This window comes from Monodelphis domestica, chromosome 6 (genome assembly GCF_027887165.1).
Source record: "Monodelphis domestica isolate mMonDom1 chromosome 6, mMonDom1.pri, whole genome shotgun sequence".
NCBI lineage: Eukaryota > Metazoa > Chordata > Mammalia > Didelphimorphia > Didelphidae > Monodelphis > Monodelphis domestica.
Genome location: NC_077232.1, coordinates 45728380 through 45747651, shown reverse-complemented (window position 1 = coordinate 45747651; position 19272 = coordinate 45728380). Strand labels below are relative to the sequence as shown.

The following is a 19272-nucleotide window of genomic DNA, read 5'->3' as shown; positions in this document are numbered from 1 at the left end:
AGGTCATATTCTGAATTCAACAGAACATACTCATGAGTTCTTTTTACCAACCTTTTAACTGTCTCATTTTGTGTTTCATGACATCCAAATCAGCCAGAATTTTGTCCTTCTTTAGCCAGTTCGCTCTCTCAAGTTTTTCTGATTTTTGCAAAGCTGTAATAGAAAATCAGGGTCTTTATCTTGAATTCTCTTATCAACAGAAATTTATCACACATGCCGATAATTTGTAATGCCCCTGACATCCATGAGATAGATCCAATTAGAGACAAGTAATTAAAAGGTGAGGGTCATCAAAAGAAACCCTTTTGACAGATGAACGTGCTTAAGGCATGTCCATGTGGAATCAAAGAGGGGAAAAATAGAATCGGTGCTTTATTATATGTTTCCCAAATCTGTTCTGTGGCAAAGGAAGCCTGGTTTGGAATTATTTGCTTTTTTTTTAACACCCACCTACTGCCTAAAGGGGGCAATTCTTAAAAATGAAGATGTGCAGATAGGTCTTCCTCATGGTGAATTAAACTCATTTGTTATTTTGTAATGTATACCATTATTCCCAGCCTTGTAGATCGAGAATCTCTTTTTCATCTAAATTAGACATTTTCCCAGACAAAATATTTTATCCCCGTAAGAAAAAAAAAAAGGCACATCTGGGATATGAAGCCATCTATCCTCTTGCCCAGATGAATTGATAGACCCAACCACTCATTCTTTGCATAAATGTAGCACTACACTGACATGGATATTCATTTAATTCATTTTCCATAAAATAAACTGGGAACTGATTCCTTGTTTTTTTCCTCTCTATTCAAATTTGCTTAGAAATTTTTTTTAAAAGTTACCATCCAGAGGGATAAATGGTTCCCCACATGAGACCCAAACTTCTATAGGCGTTTTGAGAATAAAGGTCAGCAAAGCACTGTTGACAGAACTCCAACGGGCTGATGATGAGTGTGAACGTGTCTTGATTTCCACTTGGCTTGTTTTTTTGTCTGAGAAAGATAACAATAAGTTTATTTCAGTTGGAAATTTGAGAAGTGTTTCTTAATTGTATATTTTGTTTAAAAATTAAGGGATCATGATTTGATTTCAGCTTCTTCACAGGAAGTGTCTTACAATAAGGCATCAGAAATTTTACATTTCAGAACATGATGTAGGGATAGAGTTAGGGACAGACTGGTTTCTAGGGTTAGTTGAAAGTCATTACAATGGTAGGTAAAATTGTCAAATTGTAAATACCTGCCTAAATACGCTGAAAATCCACCAAGAAGCAAGCAAATGGCACCTTGCCTCCAGTCAGAACATGGTGTTCTTGTTCAGAGATTATAGGCAAACGGGAAAATCTTTGATGTGGCTTTCTCTGGGTAGGGATTCATTTGAAATGTTTCAATCCATAAATTTGGTGGTCAATGCCATTTCAGATATTACTTGGTTTTATTCAATGACTGAACAGAAAAGCCTAAATTTATTGCTTCGTTCATGATCCATTTCTGTCAATAATGTCTACTTTCTAAGACATTTATATTTCAAGCCAATAGATTAATCAAAATTGAAGAAGCCCACTGAGTGCCAACTTTTATCCAGAACTTAAAATGTTTGTGAGTTTTCTTCTTCTATGTATATAATGCAGTAATTTTTTCTCTACATTTTCTATTATATTCCATAAAAGAAAAAACCCACCTGGAATTTCATGAATAGTTTTGTGACTACCTATTGGAGTAATTTTAACTTCAGTTCATTCTCTCCAGCTTATCTTATAGATATTTATATAAGGCACACCCATACCTTTAGGTACCTTATGGTAGAAGGGTATGTCATACATACAAATAATATAAAATATCACAAGATCAGAAGATTAAAGAAATACAAATAATAGGGGGAGGGAAGATTGTAGGATCATAGATCTAGAAACTAGCTGGAAGAGCTCTCAGAGGCCATCTGTTCCAAGCCTCTCATTTTACAGTTAAAGAAATTGAAGTGAAAGAGGGTAAGTGACTGGTCCAATGCCACACAGGTCATCAGAAGCAGAGAGCATCAAAAGCTTTATGGAAAAGAGAACAGTTGAGTAGGAATTTAAAGGATGAGTAAGAATTCAATAGGCAAAATGGCAAGTGGGGGACATTCTATGCCTAGGGAACAACTTCAGCAAAGCTATAACACTGGGAATGTGTAAGATACTATAGTTGGATAGGGCTGAAAAGGTAGGGTGACATCAAATTGCGGAGGCCCTGGAAGATCAAACTGAGGAGTCACCTTATTTAGGATGCTGTAGACAGCCACATAAGATTTTTCTAGTGGAGGCATAAGATGACCTGATCTAAGCATAACAAATATTAGCCTGGTGGCAATAGGAAGGATGGATCAGGAACGAGAGAGGGTGGAATCCAGGCTTGTAGAGGTTATCAAAATATTAATGTGGTCATGAGTGGTGATGAGATTATATATCAGGGTGGTAGCAGTGAGAACAGAGAGGGGAATAGAGATTTGAAAAATGCTTCTGAGTAAATAAATGATAATAATCCATTTGGTTTGTGTGTGATTGACCATGAATGGAACCTGTAAGCCAGTGGCCAAGCTTTTATTAAGCATCTACTCTATGCCAGGCAGCTGGAATAGACATTGGTACATAGTGGATAATCCTTGGGGTTGGTTATGAAGACTCAGAAACAAGTGAACAACCTGACAACAATACATTCCAGGCATTGTGCTAAGCTCAGAGGATACAAGGAAAGGCAAAAGAGTCCCTGCTCTTAAGGAGTCTAACAGCAAAGACAGCAGGCAAAGTATGTATAAAGAAGACTACACAGGATAAATTGAAGGTAACCAAGAGGGAAGGCATGAGCTTTACTAGAAAAGTCCCATTGAAATGAACTTCCTGACTTTGTGACTTGCAACAAGTTACAAACCCTCTAGAGATCTCATCTTCCTTCATATATATATATAACTAAAGGGTTGGACTAGATTATTTCAAATGTCCCTTCTAAATCTTAAATTCCAAGACAATTGCTATGAAACCTAGAAGTAAAGGATATAAAAATGGAAAGCACCTTTTGGGGCATCAAGTCTAACCCCATTATCTTTGAGTTGAGGAATTCTGAGGTTCAGAGAAGCCAACGAAGGCAATGGGTAGATCCCAGGGCTAGAATGAAGGTCTTCTGACTCAGATTTGAGGGGATAATTCAGCTCCGCCATGTTGGACTTACCTTCTTTACTCATAATGGCCATTTCTTTGTTCTCCTCTGGAAGTGCATATTTCTTTACTTCTAGGCTTTTATGCTTCAAGTTTTCACTCACAGCCCAAAAAATTAGATCATTTAGGCTAAGAATGGTGGTGCCATCATATGTATAGAGTCTAGAAGCTGCTCTGGTCAGACCAAGCTGTATTGTGCATCCTGAAAGAAGCTGGAAAATGCATGCTATAAGAACTGAGGCACAAGGATAGGGATTTGGGGATGGTGACTAAACTCTGAAGAAGGTCATCCTCTATTTTAATGCAGAAACTCATTGAATGCCCAGGAACCCTACTCCAAACTGTAACCTAGTAGCATATATAGATATATGTGAGTCTGAGACTCAAAGATATTAAATTATTTCTCTGAGCCCATGAAAGTAGTAAATGAAAGAGTCAATATCTGAACTTAGGTCTTCCAGAAGGAGCTCTGGGTTGGGAGTTAGGAAGACCTGAGTTCAAATCTGGCCTTGGACACTTGTGTGATCCTAGGCAACTCACTTAATCCTGTTTGCCTCAGTTTCCTCATCTATAAGATGAGCTGGAGAAGGAAATGGCAAACCAATCTAGTACCTTCATCGAGAAAACCTCAAATGTGTTCATGAGGCGTCAACCAAGACTGAAATGATTGAATAATAACAAATATTATACTCACACGTAGACTATATGTATACATGTGTATATACATGGATGTTTTACATGTAATCTATATATGCACAGTTGCAATGTATCTATTCATATATGTGGTTCATAGGGCCCAAGTTAGCCTAAGTTTTCTATGACAATTCCTCCATCCATTTTGGTTATAAATCCAAACAGGATATTTGAGCACATTTTATAATCAAGGGATTTCCTTGAGGTGAGTCCTAGAAACATTGCTGTTTTCCTAATGTGGCTTAGCATTTCTGTAGTACTTCCTATGTACAAACTGCTCAAAAATGAATGATTAGTTAACCTTCATGACCAAGCTGTTGGGAAAATGGATGATAAATGTCATTACCTCCATTTTACAATGGAGGAAGGGGCAGGAGGGTTAAATTGTTTGCCTGAGGCCACAAAACCAGGCAGTGATGGAGCCTAGCTGAGGCCCTGGGAGCCTCTGGCTCCCCTGCGTTTGTTAGTTCACTGAGCACCAATGTTTTCCCAATAAACATTATTTATGTTTGACTACAAAGAGAATTTCTTTACTGTCTCCTTTCTATTTTTTTTTAGCAAGGAAGAACCTAAAGTCAATTCTTGCCTTGCTCTCTCATGCTTAGCTCGAGTACTATCCTCCCTCTCTAAATATGAGATTGTGGATAATGTCTCCCATATCTCAACTGAGAGTGTCCAGTGAGATCTTCTATTTGATGTACGTCATCCCAACAAAGGGCTGCCTAACTCCAAGTTGTCCTCCTGATTCACCTTGCCCAGGATGTACACATGGAGCTGCTTCTCTATCATTGTTCTGGGCAACTTCTAGACTCTCTCATTTTTGAATTTTGGTCCCCAAATTCTTGTGAATACTAAAATGGCTGCCATGAATATGGAGAGCACACATTCTCTATGGGAAGCTAACTGGCCTCTGGTAGGATCCAAATTAGATCACACCTGGAAAAGGGTGAAGTGCTCCTGGGGATTAACTATTACTGAGACAGAAGTGGCAAGTCTTAGTTTGGGAACAATGGGAGAAAACAAGGGATCATTCATTATCTTCCAACAACCTCATTCCACCAAGAAATAAAAATGCCTATAAAACCAGTCTAATTATATTCTGAACACAGGTGAACTCTGATTTTTTTTCACTACTAATGTTGGTGAAAATCTAAGATCCAGTTTTACTAACATATCTTCACAGATTCATGGGCGGACATTTAAATACTGGGTCTGATAGTTAATTTAAAAATTGGGAACCGATATTTAATTGTTTTGGTTTGCTCAAAAGAGTCACTTCTCTCTCCCCAAAGAACCTCCTGATGGTTGCAGATGGATAGATGTGCCCTTGTACTAAGGTGAAGTGCCAGAGAGAAATGAATGCTAAAATATTGACTGAGCACTGGGGTTTATAATTTACATAGTACTTTCATACAGAAGAATTTTTACTGGGAAAGTACCATGATTATTGGCCTGTTGGTCTATTTTTATTTGAAATAATCTCTATGTGGAAAATACATAAAATGAGCTATAAATATCACCAGAGATATATAACAGGAAAAGGAATGGGTGAGTCATGTAGTGAGAATGAGGGACAACAAATCTTATTTATTTATATCTAAATAGTAGGTGCCCATTGGCACCTACATAATGCCAAAAGAGGCAGAGGTAGTTCCCTTTCCCAAGAACATTGGATAGTTTCCTTGTATTGAATATTCAGCGAGACATGGTCAAGAGTCATAGGATAATGAGTCAACATGGACAGGTCGTGATTGGCATCAATAGAAAAAGAAACTACATCAATGAGATCTGAGGTTGAGCCAAGTATCTTAACATAGTTTCTGCTCCTTAGGGATGGAAATGAACTAAAAGATCCTTTAAGTGTGCCATGCCAATTAGAAAACAAGAGAATCAGATTTTTCTACAAAGGATGCCTAGAATGTCCAATCTAATAGCCCTTATGGATTGAGTCCCTGTCTATTCTTATAGTTGAATTCAGATATTATTTCCTCTATTAAATGTCCTTGACATCCCCATCTCAGTGACAAATTCCCCCAAAAAACCTTAACAGGGACTTAAAGAATCTCTCCAAATAATTTATTATTTTATATTGTAGAGATCTGTAATCATATCTTGGGTTCAGACTACAAGGTCTTTGAAGACCAGGGACCATGTCTTATCTAACTTTCATGTTTTCTTAGTGCCAAGAATAAAAACAGTAGGCACATAAAATACTGAATTTATTTATTAAATATTAACAACCATTATGTTAGGTCTAGCATTTATATTATATCATTATATATGTTGTATTTTGATAAAATATCATTGATATATTGATATGAGGTATCTTGAAATTAAATTGGAATATGGAAGTAAATGGGACCATAGGAAAACAGATTTAAAATCTGAAGAAACCATTGAGGTAATCTCGTCCAACTCTTTAAGTTCTGCATTTGTGAAAATGAGATAAGTGATTGACCCAGGTCACAAAGGTAGTAAGTCACACACCTGAGATTTGAACCCACATTCTCTTGGCTAGAAATTCTACATACTTCCTAATATACAAAGCTACCTATGCTGTCGTTTTTATTTATTCTTTTCAATATATTTTATTATATATTTAAATTAATCAAATAGTAATTATATTAATATAATATAATAATGAATAAATCATTAAAATAGCTTAAAGTAGGTATTTTATTATATATTTTAAAAATAAATTTAAAAGAAAAGAATTTAAAAGAATAAATAGATAAAAATGCATCTTTGTCTCTTTCTCTAGATGTAGCAATATGGTACAAGAGTACTGGCCTAGAGTCAAAAAGACTTCTTCTGGGGTTCAGACTCAGATACTTACTGTGTGACCCTAGGCAGGTCACTTAATTCTGTATGCCTCAGATTTCATATCTATAAAATTAGCTGGAGAATAAAACAGGGAACCACTGAAGTATCTTTGCCAGGTAAATCCCAAATGAGATCACAAAGAGTAGGGCAGGACTGAAATGATTCAACCACCATAACCACACACCCACCCACCTACCCAGCCACCCAACTACACACACACACACACACACACACACACACACACTAAATATATATGTACGTGCACACACATATCCAATATCTTTGTTGGACGTTATAACAACCCTGTAAAAGTCGAAGCTCTGAGATATTCATGTTTTACAAGTAAAAACAATAAAGTTGGGAGAAGTTAAATAACTTGTTCTTCCAAGCTCCAAGTCCCTTAATCTATTCCTTATGTGAAAAAAGTGTCAAATACAAATGGGGGCCACGAATTGATTGATACATAATAATCCCTGTGGGCTGTATATTAACAGTTTTAAAAAGTAATCTGATTTCTATTTCACTGATTTTTACACTTAAACAAGTTTAAATAATATAATTATTAATTGAATTTAAATTTTAAAAATTTTGTCAAATATTTGCCAATTTTGAAATCTCTGCCCTATAAACACATTGCCTTCACATCTGTATATTTTCAGCCCTACAAGATAAAAGAAAAACCTACTGCTCTTTTTTCATTTTCTTTAGTCCAAGAAATATTTTATACATAGGATATATAGGATATATATATATATATAAGAAATATATATATATATATATATATATATATTTATACAAAGAAAATAGCCATTATATCATTTGCAAGTTTAGAGGTGTTTAGGACTTTTAGCATCCATGACCACTACATTGCAAGAAAAAACAACTGACGACATCAGAGAGTCTGAAAGGAAACCTGGCATCTGAACAAAAAAAGTCACTTACCATGGGGAAAGACTGAGCAATAACTAATTTGCCATTAGAGCATCCTGTTCCATTTCTATGTGCAATTATTTTCACCGGTGTCTGGCGCATGGTTGCCAAAATATTATGTGATAAAGTATGCGTGGAGGTCTTTTTTTGAAAAGCTAATAGAAGATCTTCATAATGCCTTATAGCATCTTCAGCTTCATAAGTGGCTAAATCACCCTGCAAAACACCAGAGAGCATACTGATGACATTTTTATTGTCATAAATCTCCCAGGACAAAATATTTGTTTTGGTATTGTGACCAAATTCTGTCTCCATGTGATAAGTATATATTTTTTGACATCTATATTTTGTGTTGGATTCTTGTGAGACTCTTGTGAGATTTCTGCATGAAAATTAAGTAATTAAACTTCAGACAAATCTAAATGGCTGTGCAGCTACTCTTAGCATCCTAATATGGCCACAAATTACAGTCAGTGCTCAGGGCACTTTGTAGAGAACTATATCATTATTGTGGCAAATTCTCCAACTACGAAATACAGTTGCTGAAATGACAATACCAAACCATATTGAAGTTGGAATGGTCCTGAGAGATAAATCGATCAGATCTCTCATTTTACAGAGGAGGAAACTAATTATCAGGAAGATGGAAAGGCACAGAACTCAGGGCCAGGAATTTTTTTTGGCTCTTTTTTGCTCTTGAAAGTTTATTTTTTAAACAAATTAATTTTTAAAACCTTACTTTCCATCTTAGAAGCAATACTGTTTTGGTTTCAAGGCAGAGGAGCGGTAAGGGTTAGGCAATGGAGGGGTGACTTTCCTAGGGTCACATAGCTAAGAAGTGTCTGAGTACAGATTTGAACTCAGGACTTCTCTCTAGTCTTGACTCTCTAACTATTTAGCCACCTACCTGCCCCCTAAACCCAAGTTCTTTAATTTACACTTATACCAAGATTAGTGCTCTGTCTACTACATCACTTAGCTGCCCCAGCAATATCTTAAGTATGACAAATAAAGATTTCACACTTTCACTTTCCTCACCTCAGGAGGTGGAGGACCAGAAGTCAGCTTCGTAGCAAATAGGGAAAGAAAAAAAAACAGCCTCATTAAACATAATGCCAAATTAAGTAAACAAGTATTTTATTAAGTGCTTACCAGTGGGTAGAATATTGGAAGACTCCTCTTCTTGAATTCAAATCTGATCTCAGACACTAGATGTGCGATCTAGGGAAGTTATTTAATGCTGTGTGCCTCAGTGTCCTCATCTGTAAAATGAGCTGGAATTGGACATGCCTGAATCAACTCAACAGTAACATGTGCCAGGCACTGTGTTAAGCAGTGGGGCTCCAAAGAAAACACCATTGCTTGTCCTCAAGAAAACTCACAAAGTAATGAGGGAGACAATATGTAAACAATCATGGAAGAACGGGCTCTCTCTATAGGATAAATAGGAAATAATCATGTTACTCTCTCTCTTTTTTTTTCTTCTTATTTATGCCCTTGCCATTCCTGTTCCCTTCTCAGTCAGCAAGGGGAAAGCTGGGACTCCCCTCTCTTTATTTCTCTTCCTTTTTACACTATCAGGCCACTGATTAATTTTTTTTTCCCTTGGTTTATTTACAATGTATGAAAATAGAGATGAGATGGGATATTCATTGGGAATTGTTCCGGAGACCTGCCCCTTGGCCATGGTGCTGAAACAATGATAAATTTCACTACAAGCTTATCCTTGACAAAATTAAAAGTTAATTGGGATGCTGAAGTCACCCTGGTTTAAACTGAGATCTCATGTTGGTCAGGGGGCCGTTTGCTCTCTGGCCATTATCCATAAATTGAGATGTGGATAATTGAACTGAGGCATATTAGCAATTACCAAGTAAATCTCCCTCAGTGTATTTGCATCAGTGAAGAGTTGTTAGGGTTTCTTAGTGCCCAACATACGCACATTAAGCTGTGGAAGGGCTTGTTACTCCTTTAACTTTGAAAAGGATTAGTCCACATATTAGTTGGTTGCTGGGTGGTACAGTGATAGAGTGTAGAGTCTAGAGTTAGGAAGACTCATCTTCCTGAGTTCAAATCTGGCCTGAGACAATTACTAGCTGTGTGACCCTGGGCAAGTCACTTCACCCTGATTGCCTCAGTTTCCTCATCTGTCAAATGAGCTGTAGAGAGAAATGGCAAACTACCTGTGTGACCCTGGGCAAGTCACTTCACCCTGTTTGCCTCAGTTTCCTCAACTTTAAAATGAACTAGAGAAGGAAATGGCAGATCACTCTACTATCTTTGCCAAGAAAACTCTGCATGGGATCATAAAGAGTTAGACTTGATTGAAAATGACTGAACAACAACGGGTTCACTTACATACTATATGCTTCAAACAAACTGGATGACTGGATAGATCTTCAGCTTCATTCCATTCCCCATTGTCTATGTGTTTCCTAGTCCTGGAATGAAGTTGTTCTTTATCTCTGCCTCTCAGAAATGTCAAGGATCTCTCCTGTGGTGCTTCTTTCTCAAAATGTTCCCTGTCCTCTCCCAGTTGTTAGCCCTCTCACTCCTCAAAATACCTCACCTTTTTATGCATATGCTGCATCTCCTCAGCAAAATATAAGCTCCCATTTCTGTCCTACTCAGTACTTCATAAAAGTTTGTTGACTTAAATTAAAATGAATTGACTAGAGAGCAAAAGAGTAGAGGTAGGGAAGGGAGAAACAGAAGTGTCAGAGACGTTAAGTTCAAATTATTATTAGGAAATGTATTTTAAACTAACTAGGAAAATGATGAAGTAATTTAAAGTGGTTAGAGAAAAGTATCATTTAAAAAGAAGAAAAATAGAAAGGGCAGAGAAGAAGTTCCAGGAGTTCAAGAATTGTTTTGTTTCTGTTCTTTTATGTGATGTCCCAAAAGTCTTAGTCCAGATTAAAGCTTTTTACAGCTGTAAAAAAAGGTATAATATTATACTAAGACTTTTGGGACATCCTGGATTATCCCCTCACCCCCAGCACATAGTGGGCACTTAATATTTATTAGAATAAAATGGAATGAGTCTTGTCAATGGGCTAAAAAAGTGAGAATGTGGAAAGAAAACACAGAGCGGCAGTTTCATTGTCACAGCAAGTGTTAGCAGACCTCAGTGTATTACAAACCTGGTTCATGCCGATGACATTAAGATATTTTAAGGAGAATTGCTTTTGTTCCTTGGAACCAAAGGCACAGAGGAACTTGCTCGTTGGGGGTAATTTTTTCACTTCTTTCTGGCCAATCAGGGATTTTGCACAGGCCAGGCAGACCATTATCTTTGTCTTGCGGCCAGGTAATCGGAAGTAGTAGCCCTGGAAGGGAGAGACGAGATCTGATTGTCCCAAAGAGGCAGATCTAAAGACAACATAGACCAAAGGCTCCTTGGAAGGATTCAGAGTCTAACCCAAGACTTAAAAAGTGTTTACATCCTTTTTTGGAAAGGGGTGGTGTAAAGTCCACAATGGATTCCCTTCTTTATCTTTGGAGTCTAAGTCAAGTTCTCTTTATCACCAATTTCTCAAAGGCTGGTCCAAAATGTTACATTAAGCCATGTATAAAGAAAAGGACAAATGACATGGGCAGCTCTGTGGAACAATAGACCTTGGAGTCTTACTTGTGTGGGCTTGAATCTATGGAATTATAATGGGGCAAAGCAAGGAAATACATTGACCTTATGAGACATTTTAGAATCCAATATAATCCTGGAAATCTGAATTAATTTTTTTTTATTTTTGATTTTGATTTTTTGATTTTTGAAATTAGGGGGAATCACCCTCAGGAATCCCTAGAAATCCTGTTTTAATTTATTTTTTGGTTATCATGTGCATTCCCCAAGTGCTTTCCATTCCAACTGTCTGGGCAGTAGTTGATGAACCTCTCCAGGGGAAAGAATCATTGAGATGGATATTTGAGACTGCTCTTCCAGTGCAGGTTAAATAATGATAATTTTAAATGGAACAGAGTTCAAATTCTGCCTCAGATTCTCCATAGCTGTATGATTATAGGTAAATCATTTAAGCTATCTTATCCTCAGTTTCCTCACTGGCAAAATGAGGATAATGATAGCACCTTTCTCCAAAGACCATTATGAGGATGAAATAGAATTATAGCAGCAAAATACTTTGTAAAGCTTAAAGTGCTATGTAAAATGCTGACTATCAAATGGCCAAATTTGGGGTCAGGAATTCAGGGCAGCACAGTGAATAGTCTTGGACTTGGAGTCTGGAAAAGCTGAGTTTGAATCCTAACTCAGACATTTACTAGCTTGTGTGAGTCTGGGCAAGTCACTTACCCCCTATTTGCCTCAGTTTCCTCTTCGATGAAATGGGGATGATAATAATAGTAGCTAATCCCTAGGGTTGTTGCCAAGATCACATGAGATAGTATTTATAAAGTGCTTCCAAAAATCACTCATTTTTCCCCTTCTTTCTTCATTTACATATTATTGTATACCCAGGAGCCCCTCACATAACCTCTCAGTGGCTCTGGGCAACTCTGCTAAAGTCACTCAATTAAAAAAAAATATTCTGATAACTGTATTTTACTCTAATTGATTGCCTCTGTAATGCTGCATATTTTATTTTGTTCTTTGAAAAACATTCTGAGTTTATTTAGTTATTTAAAATATTATTTTGAATTAGTATTCATTAGACTTTGAAATAGTATTCATTAGACTTTCAACAAAGGGGTCCGTGATCTCCCCCTACTCATCCAAGATTGAGACTTTCTAGTCTAGCACTGTGAGTTACAAAAGTGATAGAGATCTACACTGGCAGAGGGAGTTTTCATCCCTGGAGGGATGAAATCACAAGTCTAGGCAGAAACAAAACACAGAAAAACTCAGGATTTATTTCTTGACAGACTTTAATGGCAGGGCTTGATCTCCATTGTTTCCAACTAATAGCTGGAATTTGTGGTTTTAGCCATCTCTGGTAGATCTTAGAACAAATCTGCTGTGGGTATGGGGGCTCTACTCTACATAGATATAGATATAAACATGATTATATCTCTATCTACACACACAGACATATTTAGAGTCCAAGTAAGTATACATAGACACATATGTATAGTAACAGATATTTATACATATAGTTATATCTATCAGCATATATAACTATATCAATGTATCTGCATAATTTTAATATAGATATAACTGTATCTATAAGAAGATACAGTTATATCTATATTGTTGTTTGTTCTTTATTTATTTTAGTCATGTCTGACTCTTGCTGACACCTTATGGGTTTTTCTGGCAGAGATACTGGAATGATTTGCCATTTCCTTCTCCAGCTCATTTTTCAGATGAGGAAACTGAGGCAAATGGAGTTAAGTGACTTGCCCAGGGTCACACAGGTAGTTTGTCATGTCCTTCTCCAACTCATTTTACAGATGAGGAAACTGAGGCAAATGGAGTTAAGTGACTTGCCCAGGGTCACACAGGTAGTTTGTCATGTCCTTCTCCAGCTCATTTTGCAGGTGAGGAAACTGAGGCAAATGGAGTTAAGTGACTTGCCCAGGGTCACACAGGTAGTTTGTCATGTCCTTCTCCAGCTCATTTTGCAGATGAGGAAACTGAGGCAAACAGCATTAAATGGCTTGCCCAGGATCACAGAGCTTGTGAATGTCTGAGGCCAGATTCGAAGTCAGGGAGATGAATCTTTCTGAGTCCAGGTTCAGTACTATGCACTATGATGTTTATAAATCTATACATATAATTGTAACTAGGTCACTACATCACCATTATATTCATGGATGTAACTACCTCTATATGTATAGATATAACTCTATTTGTGTAAACAACTACTTATATATGTTTACCTATATATGCATATATATGATTGTATGCATAAACCAAAATCCTTGGCATCAGCAATTGTTCGACCTCAAAATTAGTTCCATTTTTTTCTTTTTTAAAAACCTTTATCTAAAAAAACAACCTTTATCATCCGTCTTAGAATCACTACTGTGTATTGGTTCCAAGGCAGAAGAGTGGTAAGGGCTAGGCAATGGGGGTTAAGTGACTTGCCCAGGGTCACACAGCTAGGAAGTTGTCTGAGGCTACATTTAAATGCAGCATCCCTGGTCTCTCAGTTCTCTATCCAATGAGCCACTTAGCTTCCCCAATAGTTCCATTTTTCCACTGAATTGACCTTAAAGAAATTGGGTCACCCCCTATCTCACCACTGCTGTTCCCTGAGGACCAATAAGCCTTTCTATCAAACTTGCAGCAGCTTCCTGAGAGCAGTCACTGCTTGGTCTTTTATCCGTATTTCCAGAGATGAGCACAGCGCTTTGCATGAGGAAACCTTCACAAATGCTGTTTTCATTCCTTTACGTTTCTCAGTCTCACCAAGTCACTCTCCAGACAGTATCCTACTCGGGTCACTGGGTCATTTCCCGAGAGAAAAAAGAAGTGTCTTAGCTTGATGGCCATCTGCCCAGTTTAGAAAGATACCCACTTACTACTTGGTTGATTTCTTCGTCCTTTGCCACAGAGGATGTACAAACACCAACGTAGTTTGCAGTCGTGATTTCAATGTCCAACCTGGTGCTGTAAAAAGCCTTCAGCACCTTCCTGTTTTTCAGATAACCCCACTTTTGATTGGAAGCCCCATTCCCATATGGTTTATATTTCTGCCCAAAGAAATAACAAAACAGATGGAATCAAATAGGAAGGATGAGTTAATAAACATTTATTAATTGCCTATTATATGACAGGCACGTAGCCTGAAGCTTAGCCAGCATGATGTGCTGGGGATCCAAGAAAAATTTGAACCTAGGATCTCCTATCTCCAAGCCTGGCGCTCTACCCAATGAGCTGTCTTCCTTTACCAGGAAAGCCCAATGTCACAATATTACTTGAACAACAGTGTTCATATATTTTATAAGCCATGTTGCTCTTCTCTTGGACCACCTCCATCTTCATGGCCATTGTTGTGTACATTAAGTAAGAACCAAGTGATTACTACTGATTTTGTAGACACCATTCAAAATAGTATAAGAAATCAAATAGTCTTCCAGCAATGGTACTAATTGGTATAATGGAAAACCAAAGATCTTCATAAAGATATAAAAAACCAATAAATGAATAGCACCTACAAGGTAAGAACTGGAAGTAAGGAGAAAACTGAGTCCACCAACTTCTTTTTAAAGAGAAAGGCAAGTTTAGCATCTCCAGGCTGTCCAAAAAATGTAATGGCCATATATTAGCAGAAGAAGGAGGGATTGCCTGATAGAAAATGAACATCTGTTACACTGGTCATTTTTTGGGAACCCATGTTTTCTGTCTTTGAATTGATATTAAGCATTAATTCCAAGGCATAAGAGCTGTCAGGGTTAGGCAATTGGGATCACACAGCTAGGAAGTGTCTGAAGTTACATTTGAACCCAGGACCTCCTATCCCTATTCCTGGCTTTCTGTCCACTGAGACACCTGACTATCCCACACTGACCATTTTACAAGTACTCTCAGAAACTGATTTCTTAAAGAAAAAATATGAAGACCCCAAAACAACAAAAGCCCAAAAGATAATGCAAATTACTTTGGACTCAAACTTATTTTAATAGGACCTTTGAAGAAAATATTTGTATGGATATCATTTTATGAAGTAGAATAGAGAATAGAGTATCTGAGCTGGGTTTTCTTTCCCTTCATGCTAGAAAGGCATCTGATAAAAAGAAATGTAACATTATGTACACAGTGTCACCCAGAATAATTTGTAGCCCCTATTTATCATTTGGACAGAAGTGTTGGTTAACCTTTACACTCTATCCAGATGACTACATCCTAATGTTGGAGGCAGGGCATTTTAAGTCAAGTTGCATCACTGGTATAAGAAACATACAGAATAAATTAGATGTCCGGCAGACCCATAATGTGTTCATTTAGCATGACTTATGGTAATTTGTGCACTTGTATACAAAGTCAGAGTAGAGCTATGGGTCCACCAACTATCCCATCTCTTTGTCTAATCTATATCCAATAAACAAACTCAACTATGGCTTTGTTGTTGTTGTTACTGTTGTTGTTGTTAGTAATTGAAGATGAGAGACAAATTATGATAAAAATAATACCATGTATATAGTGCTTTAAAGCTTATCACGTCATCTGCATATATTATGTAAGTTTCACAATAGTTGGTGAGGAAAGTAGGTCCCTCTAGTCCCATTTTACAGATAAGAACCTTGAAGTTTAGGTACTTTAAGTGACTTGTCTCAGGTCACACAGCTAAGAGGTGTCATAGGTAGTATATGAACTTCAGTCTTGTTCACTCTGTTCACTACACTAGGGGTGTCAAACTCTAATCCTCTCCCCAAATTTCCAGGGCTGCCTGAACCACATCAAAATGTAATTGGGAAATGCTTAACAAAATAAAGTAAAACCCAACATATCATAGATGATGTTAATTTGGGGTTTTCCTAAGTGAATATATAGAAAAAGGATCCATTTCATTTCTCTCTTTGCCTCTCTCTCCCCATCTCCTCTCCCTCTCCTTTTCTCTTCCCATCTCCTTACCTTCTATCTTCCTTCTATCTTAGAATAGATATGAAGTATTGGTTCCACTGGAGAAGAATGACAAGGGTTAGGTATTGGGGTAAGTAACTAGGATCACAGAGCTAAGAAGCATCTGAGGATAAATTTGAACACAGGTCCTCCTGTCTTCAGGTCTGACTTTCTACCCAATGAGCCACCAAGCTGACCCAGATCCATTTCTCTTTGAGTTTAATACCATGACATTCTACCACATTGCCTTTTAATTAGGAATTCCACAAACTGATCCAAAATAGGAAATGAAAACAGACTTTCCTAGAATATATAAAATATGCTTGTACTTTTTGGTTTGGACATGTTGTGTTTTATTGGAAAGATGGTATATAAATATTATCAATAGATTTATACAACATTCCCAAGCCAAGTTCAAAATTTGAAAGGATTATATTTTCAAAAGTTTTAGGCCATTATTTCAAATAAAGCCTTTTAGCATTTGAATTTGGCAGGACTTTTGCTTTGCCATTTCAAAAGAACTGCATCAGGAGGCATCATGATATAGTGGACAGAGGGACAGCCTTGCAGTCAATAAGACCTTGATTCTATTCCTGCCTCTAACATACTCTGGTTCTTTTGGTGTTCCAGGAAATCTTCTAAGACAATAAAATTCAGAGAGCTATTGCTATACAAGTAAGGCTACTTTATCCTTAAAAATACTGAGACTACCCATTGGATGGATACTAAATGGGAATTAAAGACTCAGCTGTCGACATAATTTCCAGGTCATCAGAATTGTTGAGGTTGACCATCCTTCCTTTCAAAGAGGACCAAAGCTATCATAAGAGTGATGTCTTGATTTGGTGTGAGGTGGATTTGAGTGAGGTTTTGTCACTTGAGTACAAAAGAGTTACAAAAACTCTGGTCTCTCTCTTTGAGGCTTGGTTGCTGGAAAACAGTGGCCAGCCCAGGTTGAAAAACTCTGATCAGCAGAACCAACTTGAGATGTTCTCAGTACCAATCTAGCCTGCTATGAAGGTTTAGAAAACTGTGAACTGCTGAAGGATCTGCAGGTATGGGATCTGAGTCAGCTACTGGCCAGATCAGCTAAGACTTGTATCCATGAAGAGAGTTTCCATATTTGAAATTCTCTGCCCTAAAGATATTGCATATTCTGAACCAAAAACTATATTTAAAAACCCACTAACTTATGATTGATATAAGGAATTCCAAGAGTCTTAGTGCAGATATAAACTCTAATAGCTCAGAATTTTATATTGATAAGGAAAGTCCCCATTGTTACTCTTTTGGCCACGGAGAGCTCACCTGAACAATAACAGGATAACTGGTGATCTCAGTTGCCTCTTCATTTGTGTCAGTGGGCATGGCTACTGCAAGTACAAGCTTCGGATTGCTCATCAGGTGAAATGTCCTGGGAAAGAAGAAGCCCTTTTAGTGTCTTGGGAAGATTAGACATTGCTCTTCAAATGTTACAGTTTTTCTGGGAGGATTTGAATACCAGTACTCCCTCCCTTTTCTCATGTAGAGATGTAGGCCTCTATAACAAATGTAGCATATATAAAATATGTTTGTGGCTTGAGGCAAATGGTGAAGCCCATTGAATCGAAAATGTAATAGATTCTTCGAGTCTTCATTTTTCCTTTGAGTCTCTTAAATAACATAATCCAAAGAAAACATTCCATATCACTTGTCTCTACATGGAGTCCAGATTGCATATTTCCATCAACTCATTTTTAAAAAGCCATAAAATATAAAGAGTTAGGTGTGCTTCACCTTCTATATTTGGGTTCCTAACAGCCCTATTCATTATAGAGTTAGCAATTTCCTCCATGTTTCTACCAATTGTGCTAATGTGAGACTTTGCTGCATTATTCTTGTGTGTGTTTTTGTTTTCTTCTTTCTGATTTTAGAATAAACATTAAAATCTCTCAGGAATTGGACATTGATTGTCTTTGAGGTAGGAGAATGTGGGTGTCCCCACTGGACCTGTCTAAGCTTCTTCTTTTTGTGATATTCATTTCAGAATTTTAGGGCAAGGATGTAATGGGGCCTTTGAAAGCAAAAAATCCCAAGTGGAGAGGACAAATTCAGAGTAATGGGGCTGAAAAAGAAGAGAATAATGCTACAATTAAAACTCACTTGCCTTTATATCTAGATGGTCTGAAAGAGTTAATGTTAGTATTAGTTAGCATCACTATTATCGTGCATATAATCCCTACTACTAGAAAAACTAAGGAGTTGGGGACCCTCTTGATTTTTTTCTTTTTTTTAAATTTTATTTAACTTGATGATTTAGAATAATTTTCCATAGTTAAAAGACTCATGTTCCTTCCCTCCCCTCCTATATATGATGCATAATTCCACTGGGTTTGACATGTGCCATCAATCAAAACCCATTTCCTTATTATTAGTATTTGTACTAGGGTGATCTTTTAGAGTCCACTTTCCCAGTCATAGCCCCACTGACCCATGTGATCAAGTGGTTGTTTTTCTTCTGTGTTTCTTTTCCCACAGTCCTTCCTCTGGACGTGGATAGTGTTCTTTCTCATATGTCTCTCCAAATAGTTCTGGATCATTGCATTGCTACTACTAGAGAAGCCCATTACATTGGATTGTGCCACAGTGTAGCAGTCTCTATGTACAATGTTCTCCTGGTTCTGCTCCTTTCACTCTGCATCAATTCCTGGAGGCCGTTCCAGTTCACATGGAATTCCTCCAGTTTATTATTCCTTTGAGCACAATAGTATTCCATCACCAACAGTACCCTATGCTACCACCAACACTTTGCTGGAGGTGGGTGTTTCTGTCTTTGATTCACACTGTCTTAGATTTCCTGAACTATCTGTGTAGGAAGAAGGTATTGAGGACTAGAAAATCTTATAGAAGAATCTGAATGAAGCTGAGCAGAGAATTAGAGAGGATAGAATCATGGTCTTCAGACCATGATTGAAAGATCTACCTGTATAATTCAGACCTCCACTAAAGATTTCTTTAGATGCTTGATTGTGATCTGGAAGAAACACTAGATTCTTGAGTGCCAGTGGAGGACAAATTCCAGAAAGTCCCATCTTGCTAGAAAGACTGAGTACTATGTGACTTTTGCCCAAGATCTATT

The 19272-nt window shown here is 37.3% G+C and overlaps 1 protein-coding gene across 14 annotated transcripts in view; it reads right to left on the bottom strand.

Annotated features, from left to right (window-relative positions):
- Positions 1-19272, bottom strand: part of DCDC1 (doublecortin domain containing 1) — an 83400-nt gene that overhangs the window by 44988 nt on the left and 19140 nt on the right. For 11 of the 14 annotated variants that reach the window (XM_016423463.2, XM_056801979.1, XM_007497215.3 and 8 more), the window contains 8 exons: positions 17463-17568; positions 14114-14284; positions 10777-10962; positions 8672-8698; positions 7646-7849; positions 3201-3399; positions 840-989; positions 52-153 (listed from right to left, as the gene is read on the bottom strand). In XM_016423463.2, the coding sequence (XP_016278949.2) occupies positions 52-153; positions 840-989; positions 3201-3399; positions 7646-7849; positions 8672-8698; positions 10777-10962; positions 14114-14284; positions 17463-17568 (1145 nt within the window). The remainder of the gene's footprint in view (positions 1-51; positions 154-839; positions 990-3200; positions 3400-7645; positions 7850-8671; positions 8699-10776; positions 10963-14113; positions 14285-17462; positions 17569-19272) is intronic. The other 3 variants (XM_056801977.1, XM_056801978.1, XM_016423465.2) reach the window with 2 other exon arrangements.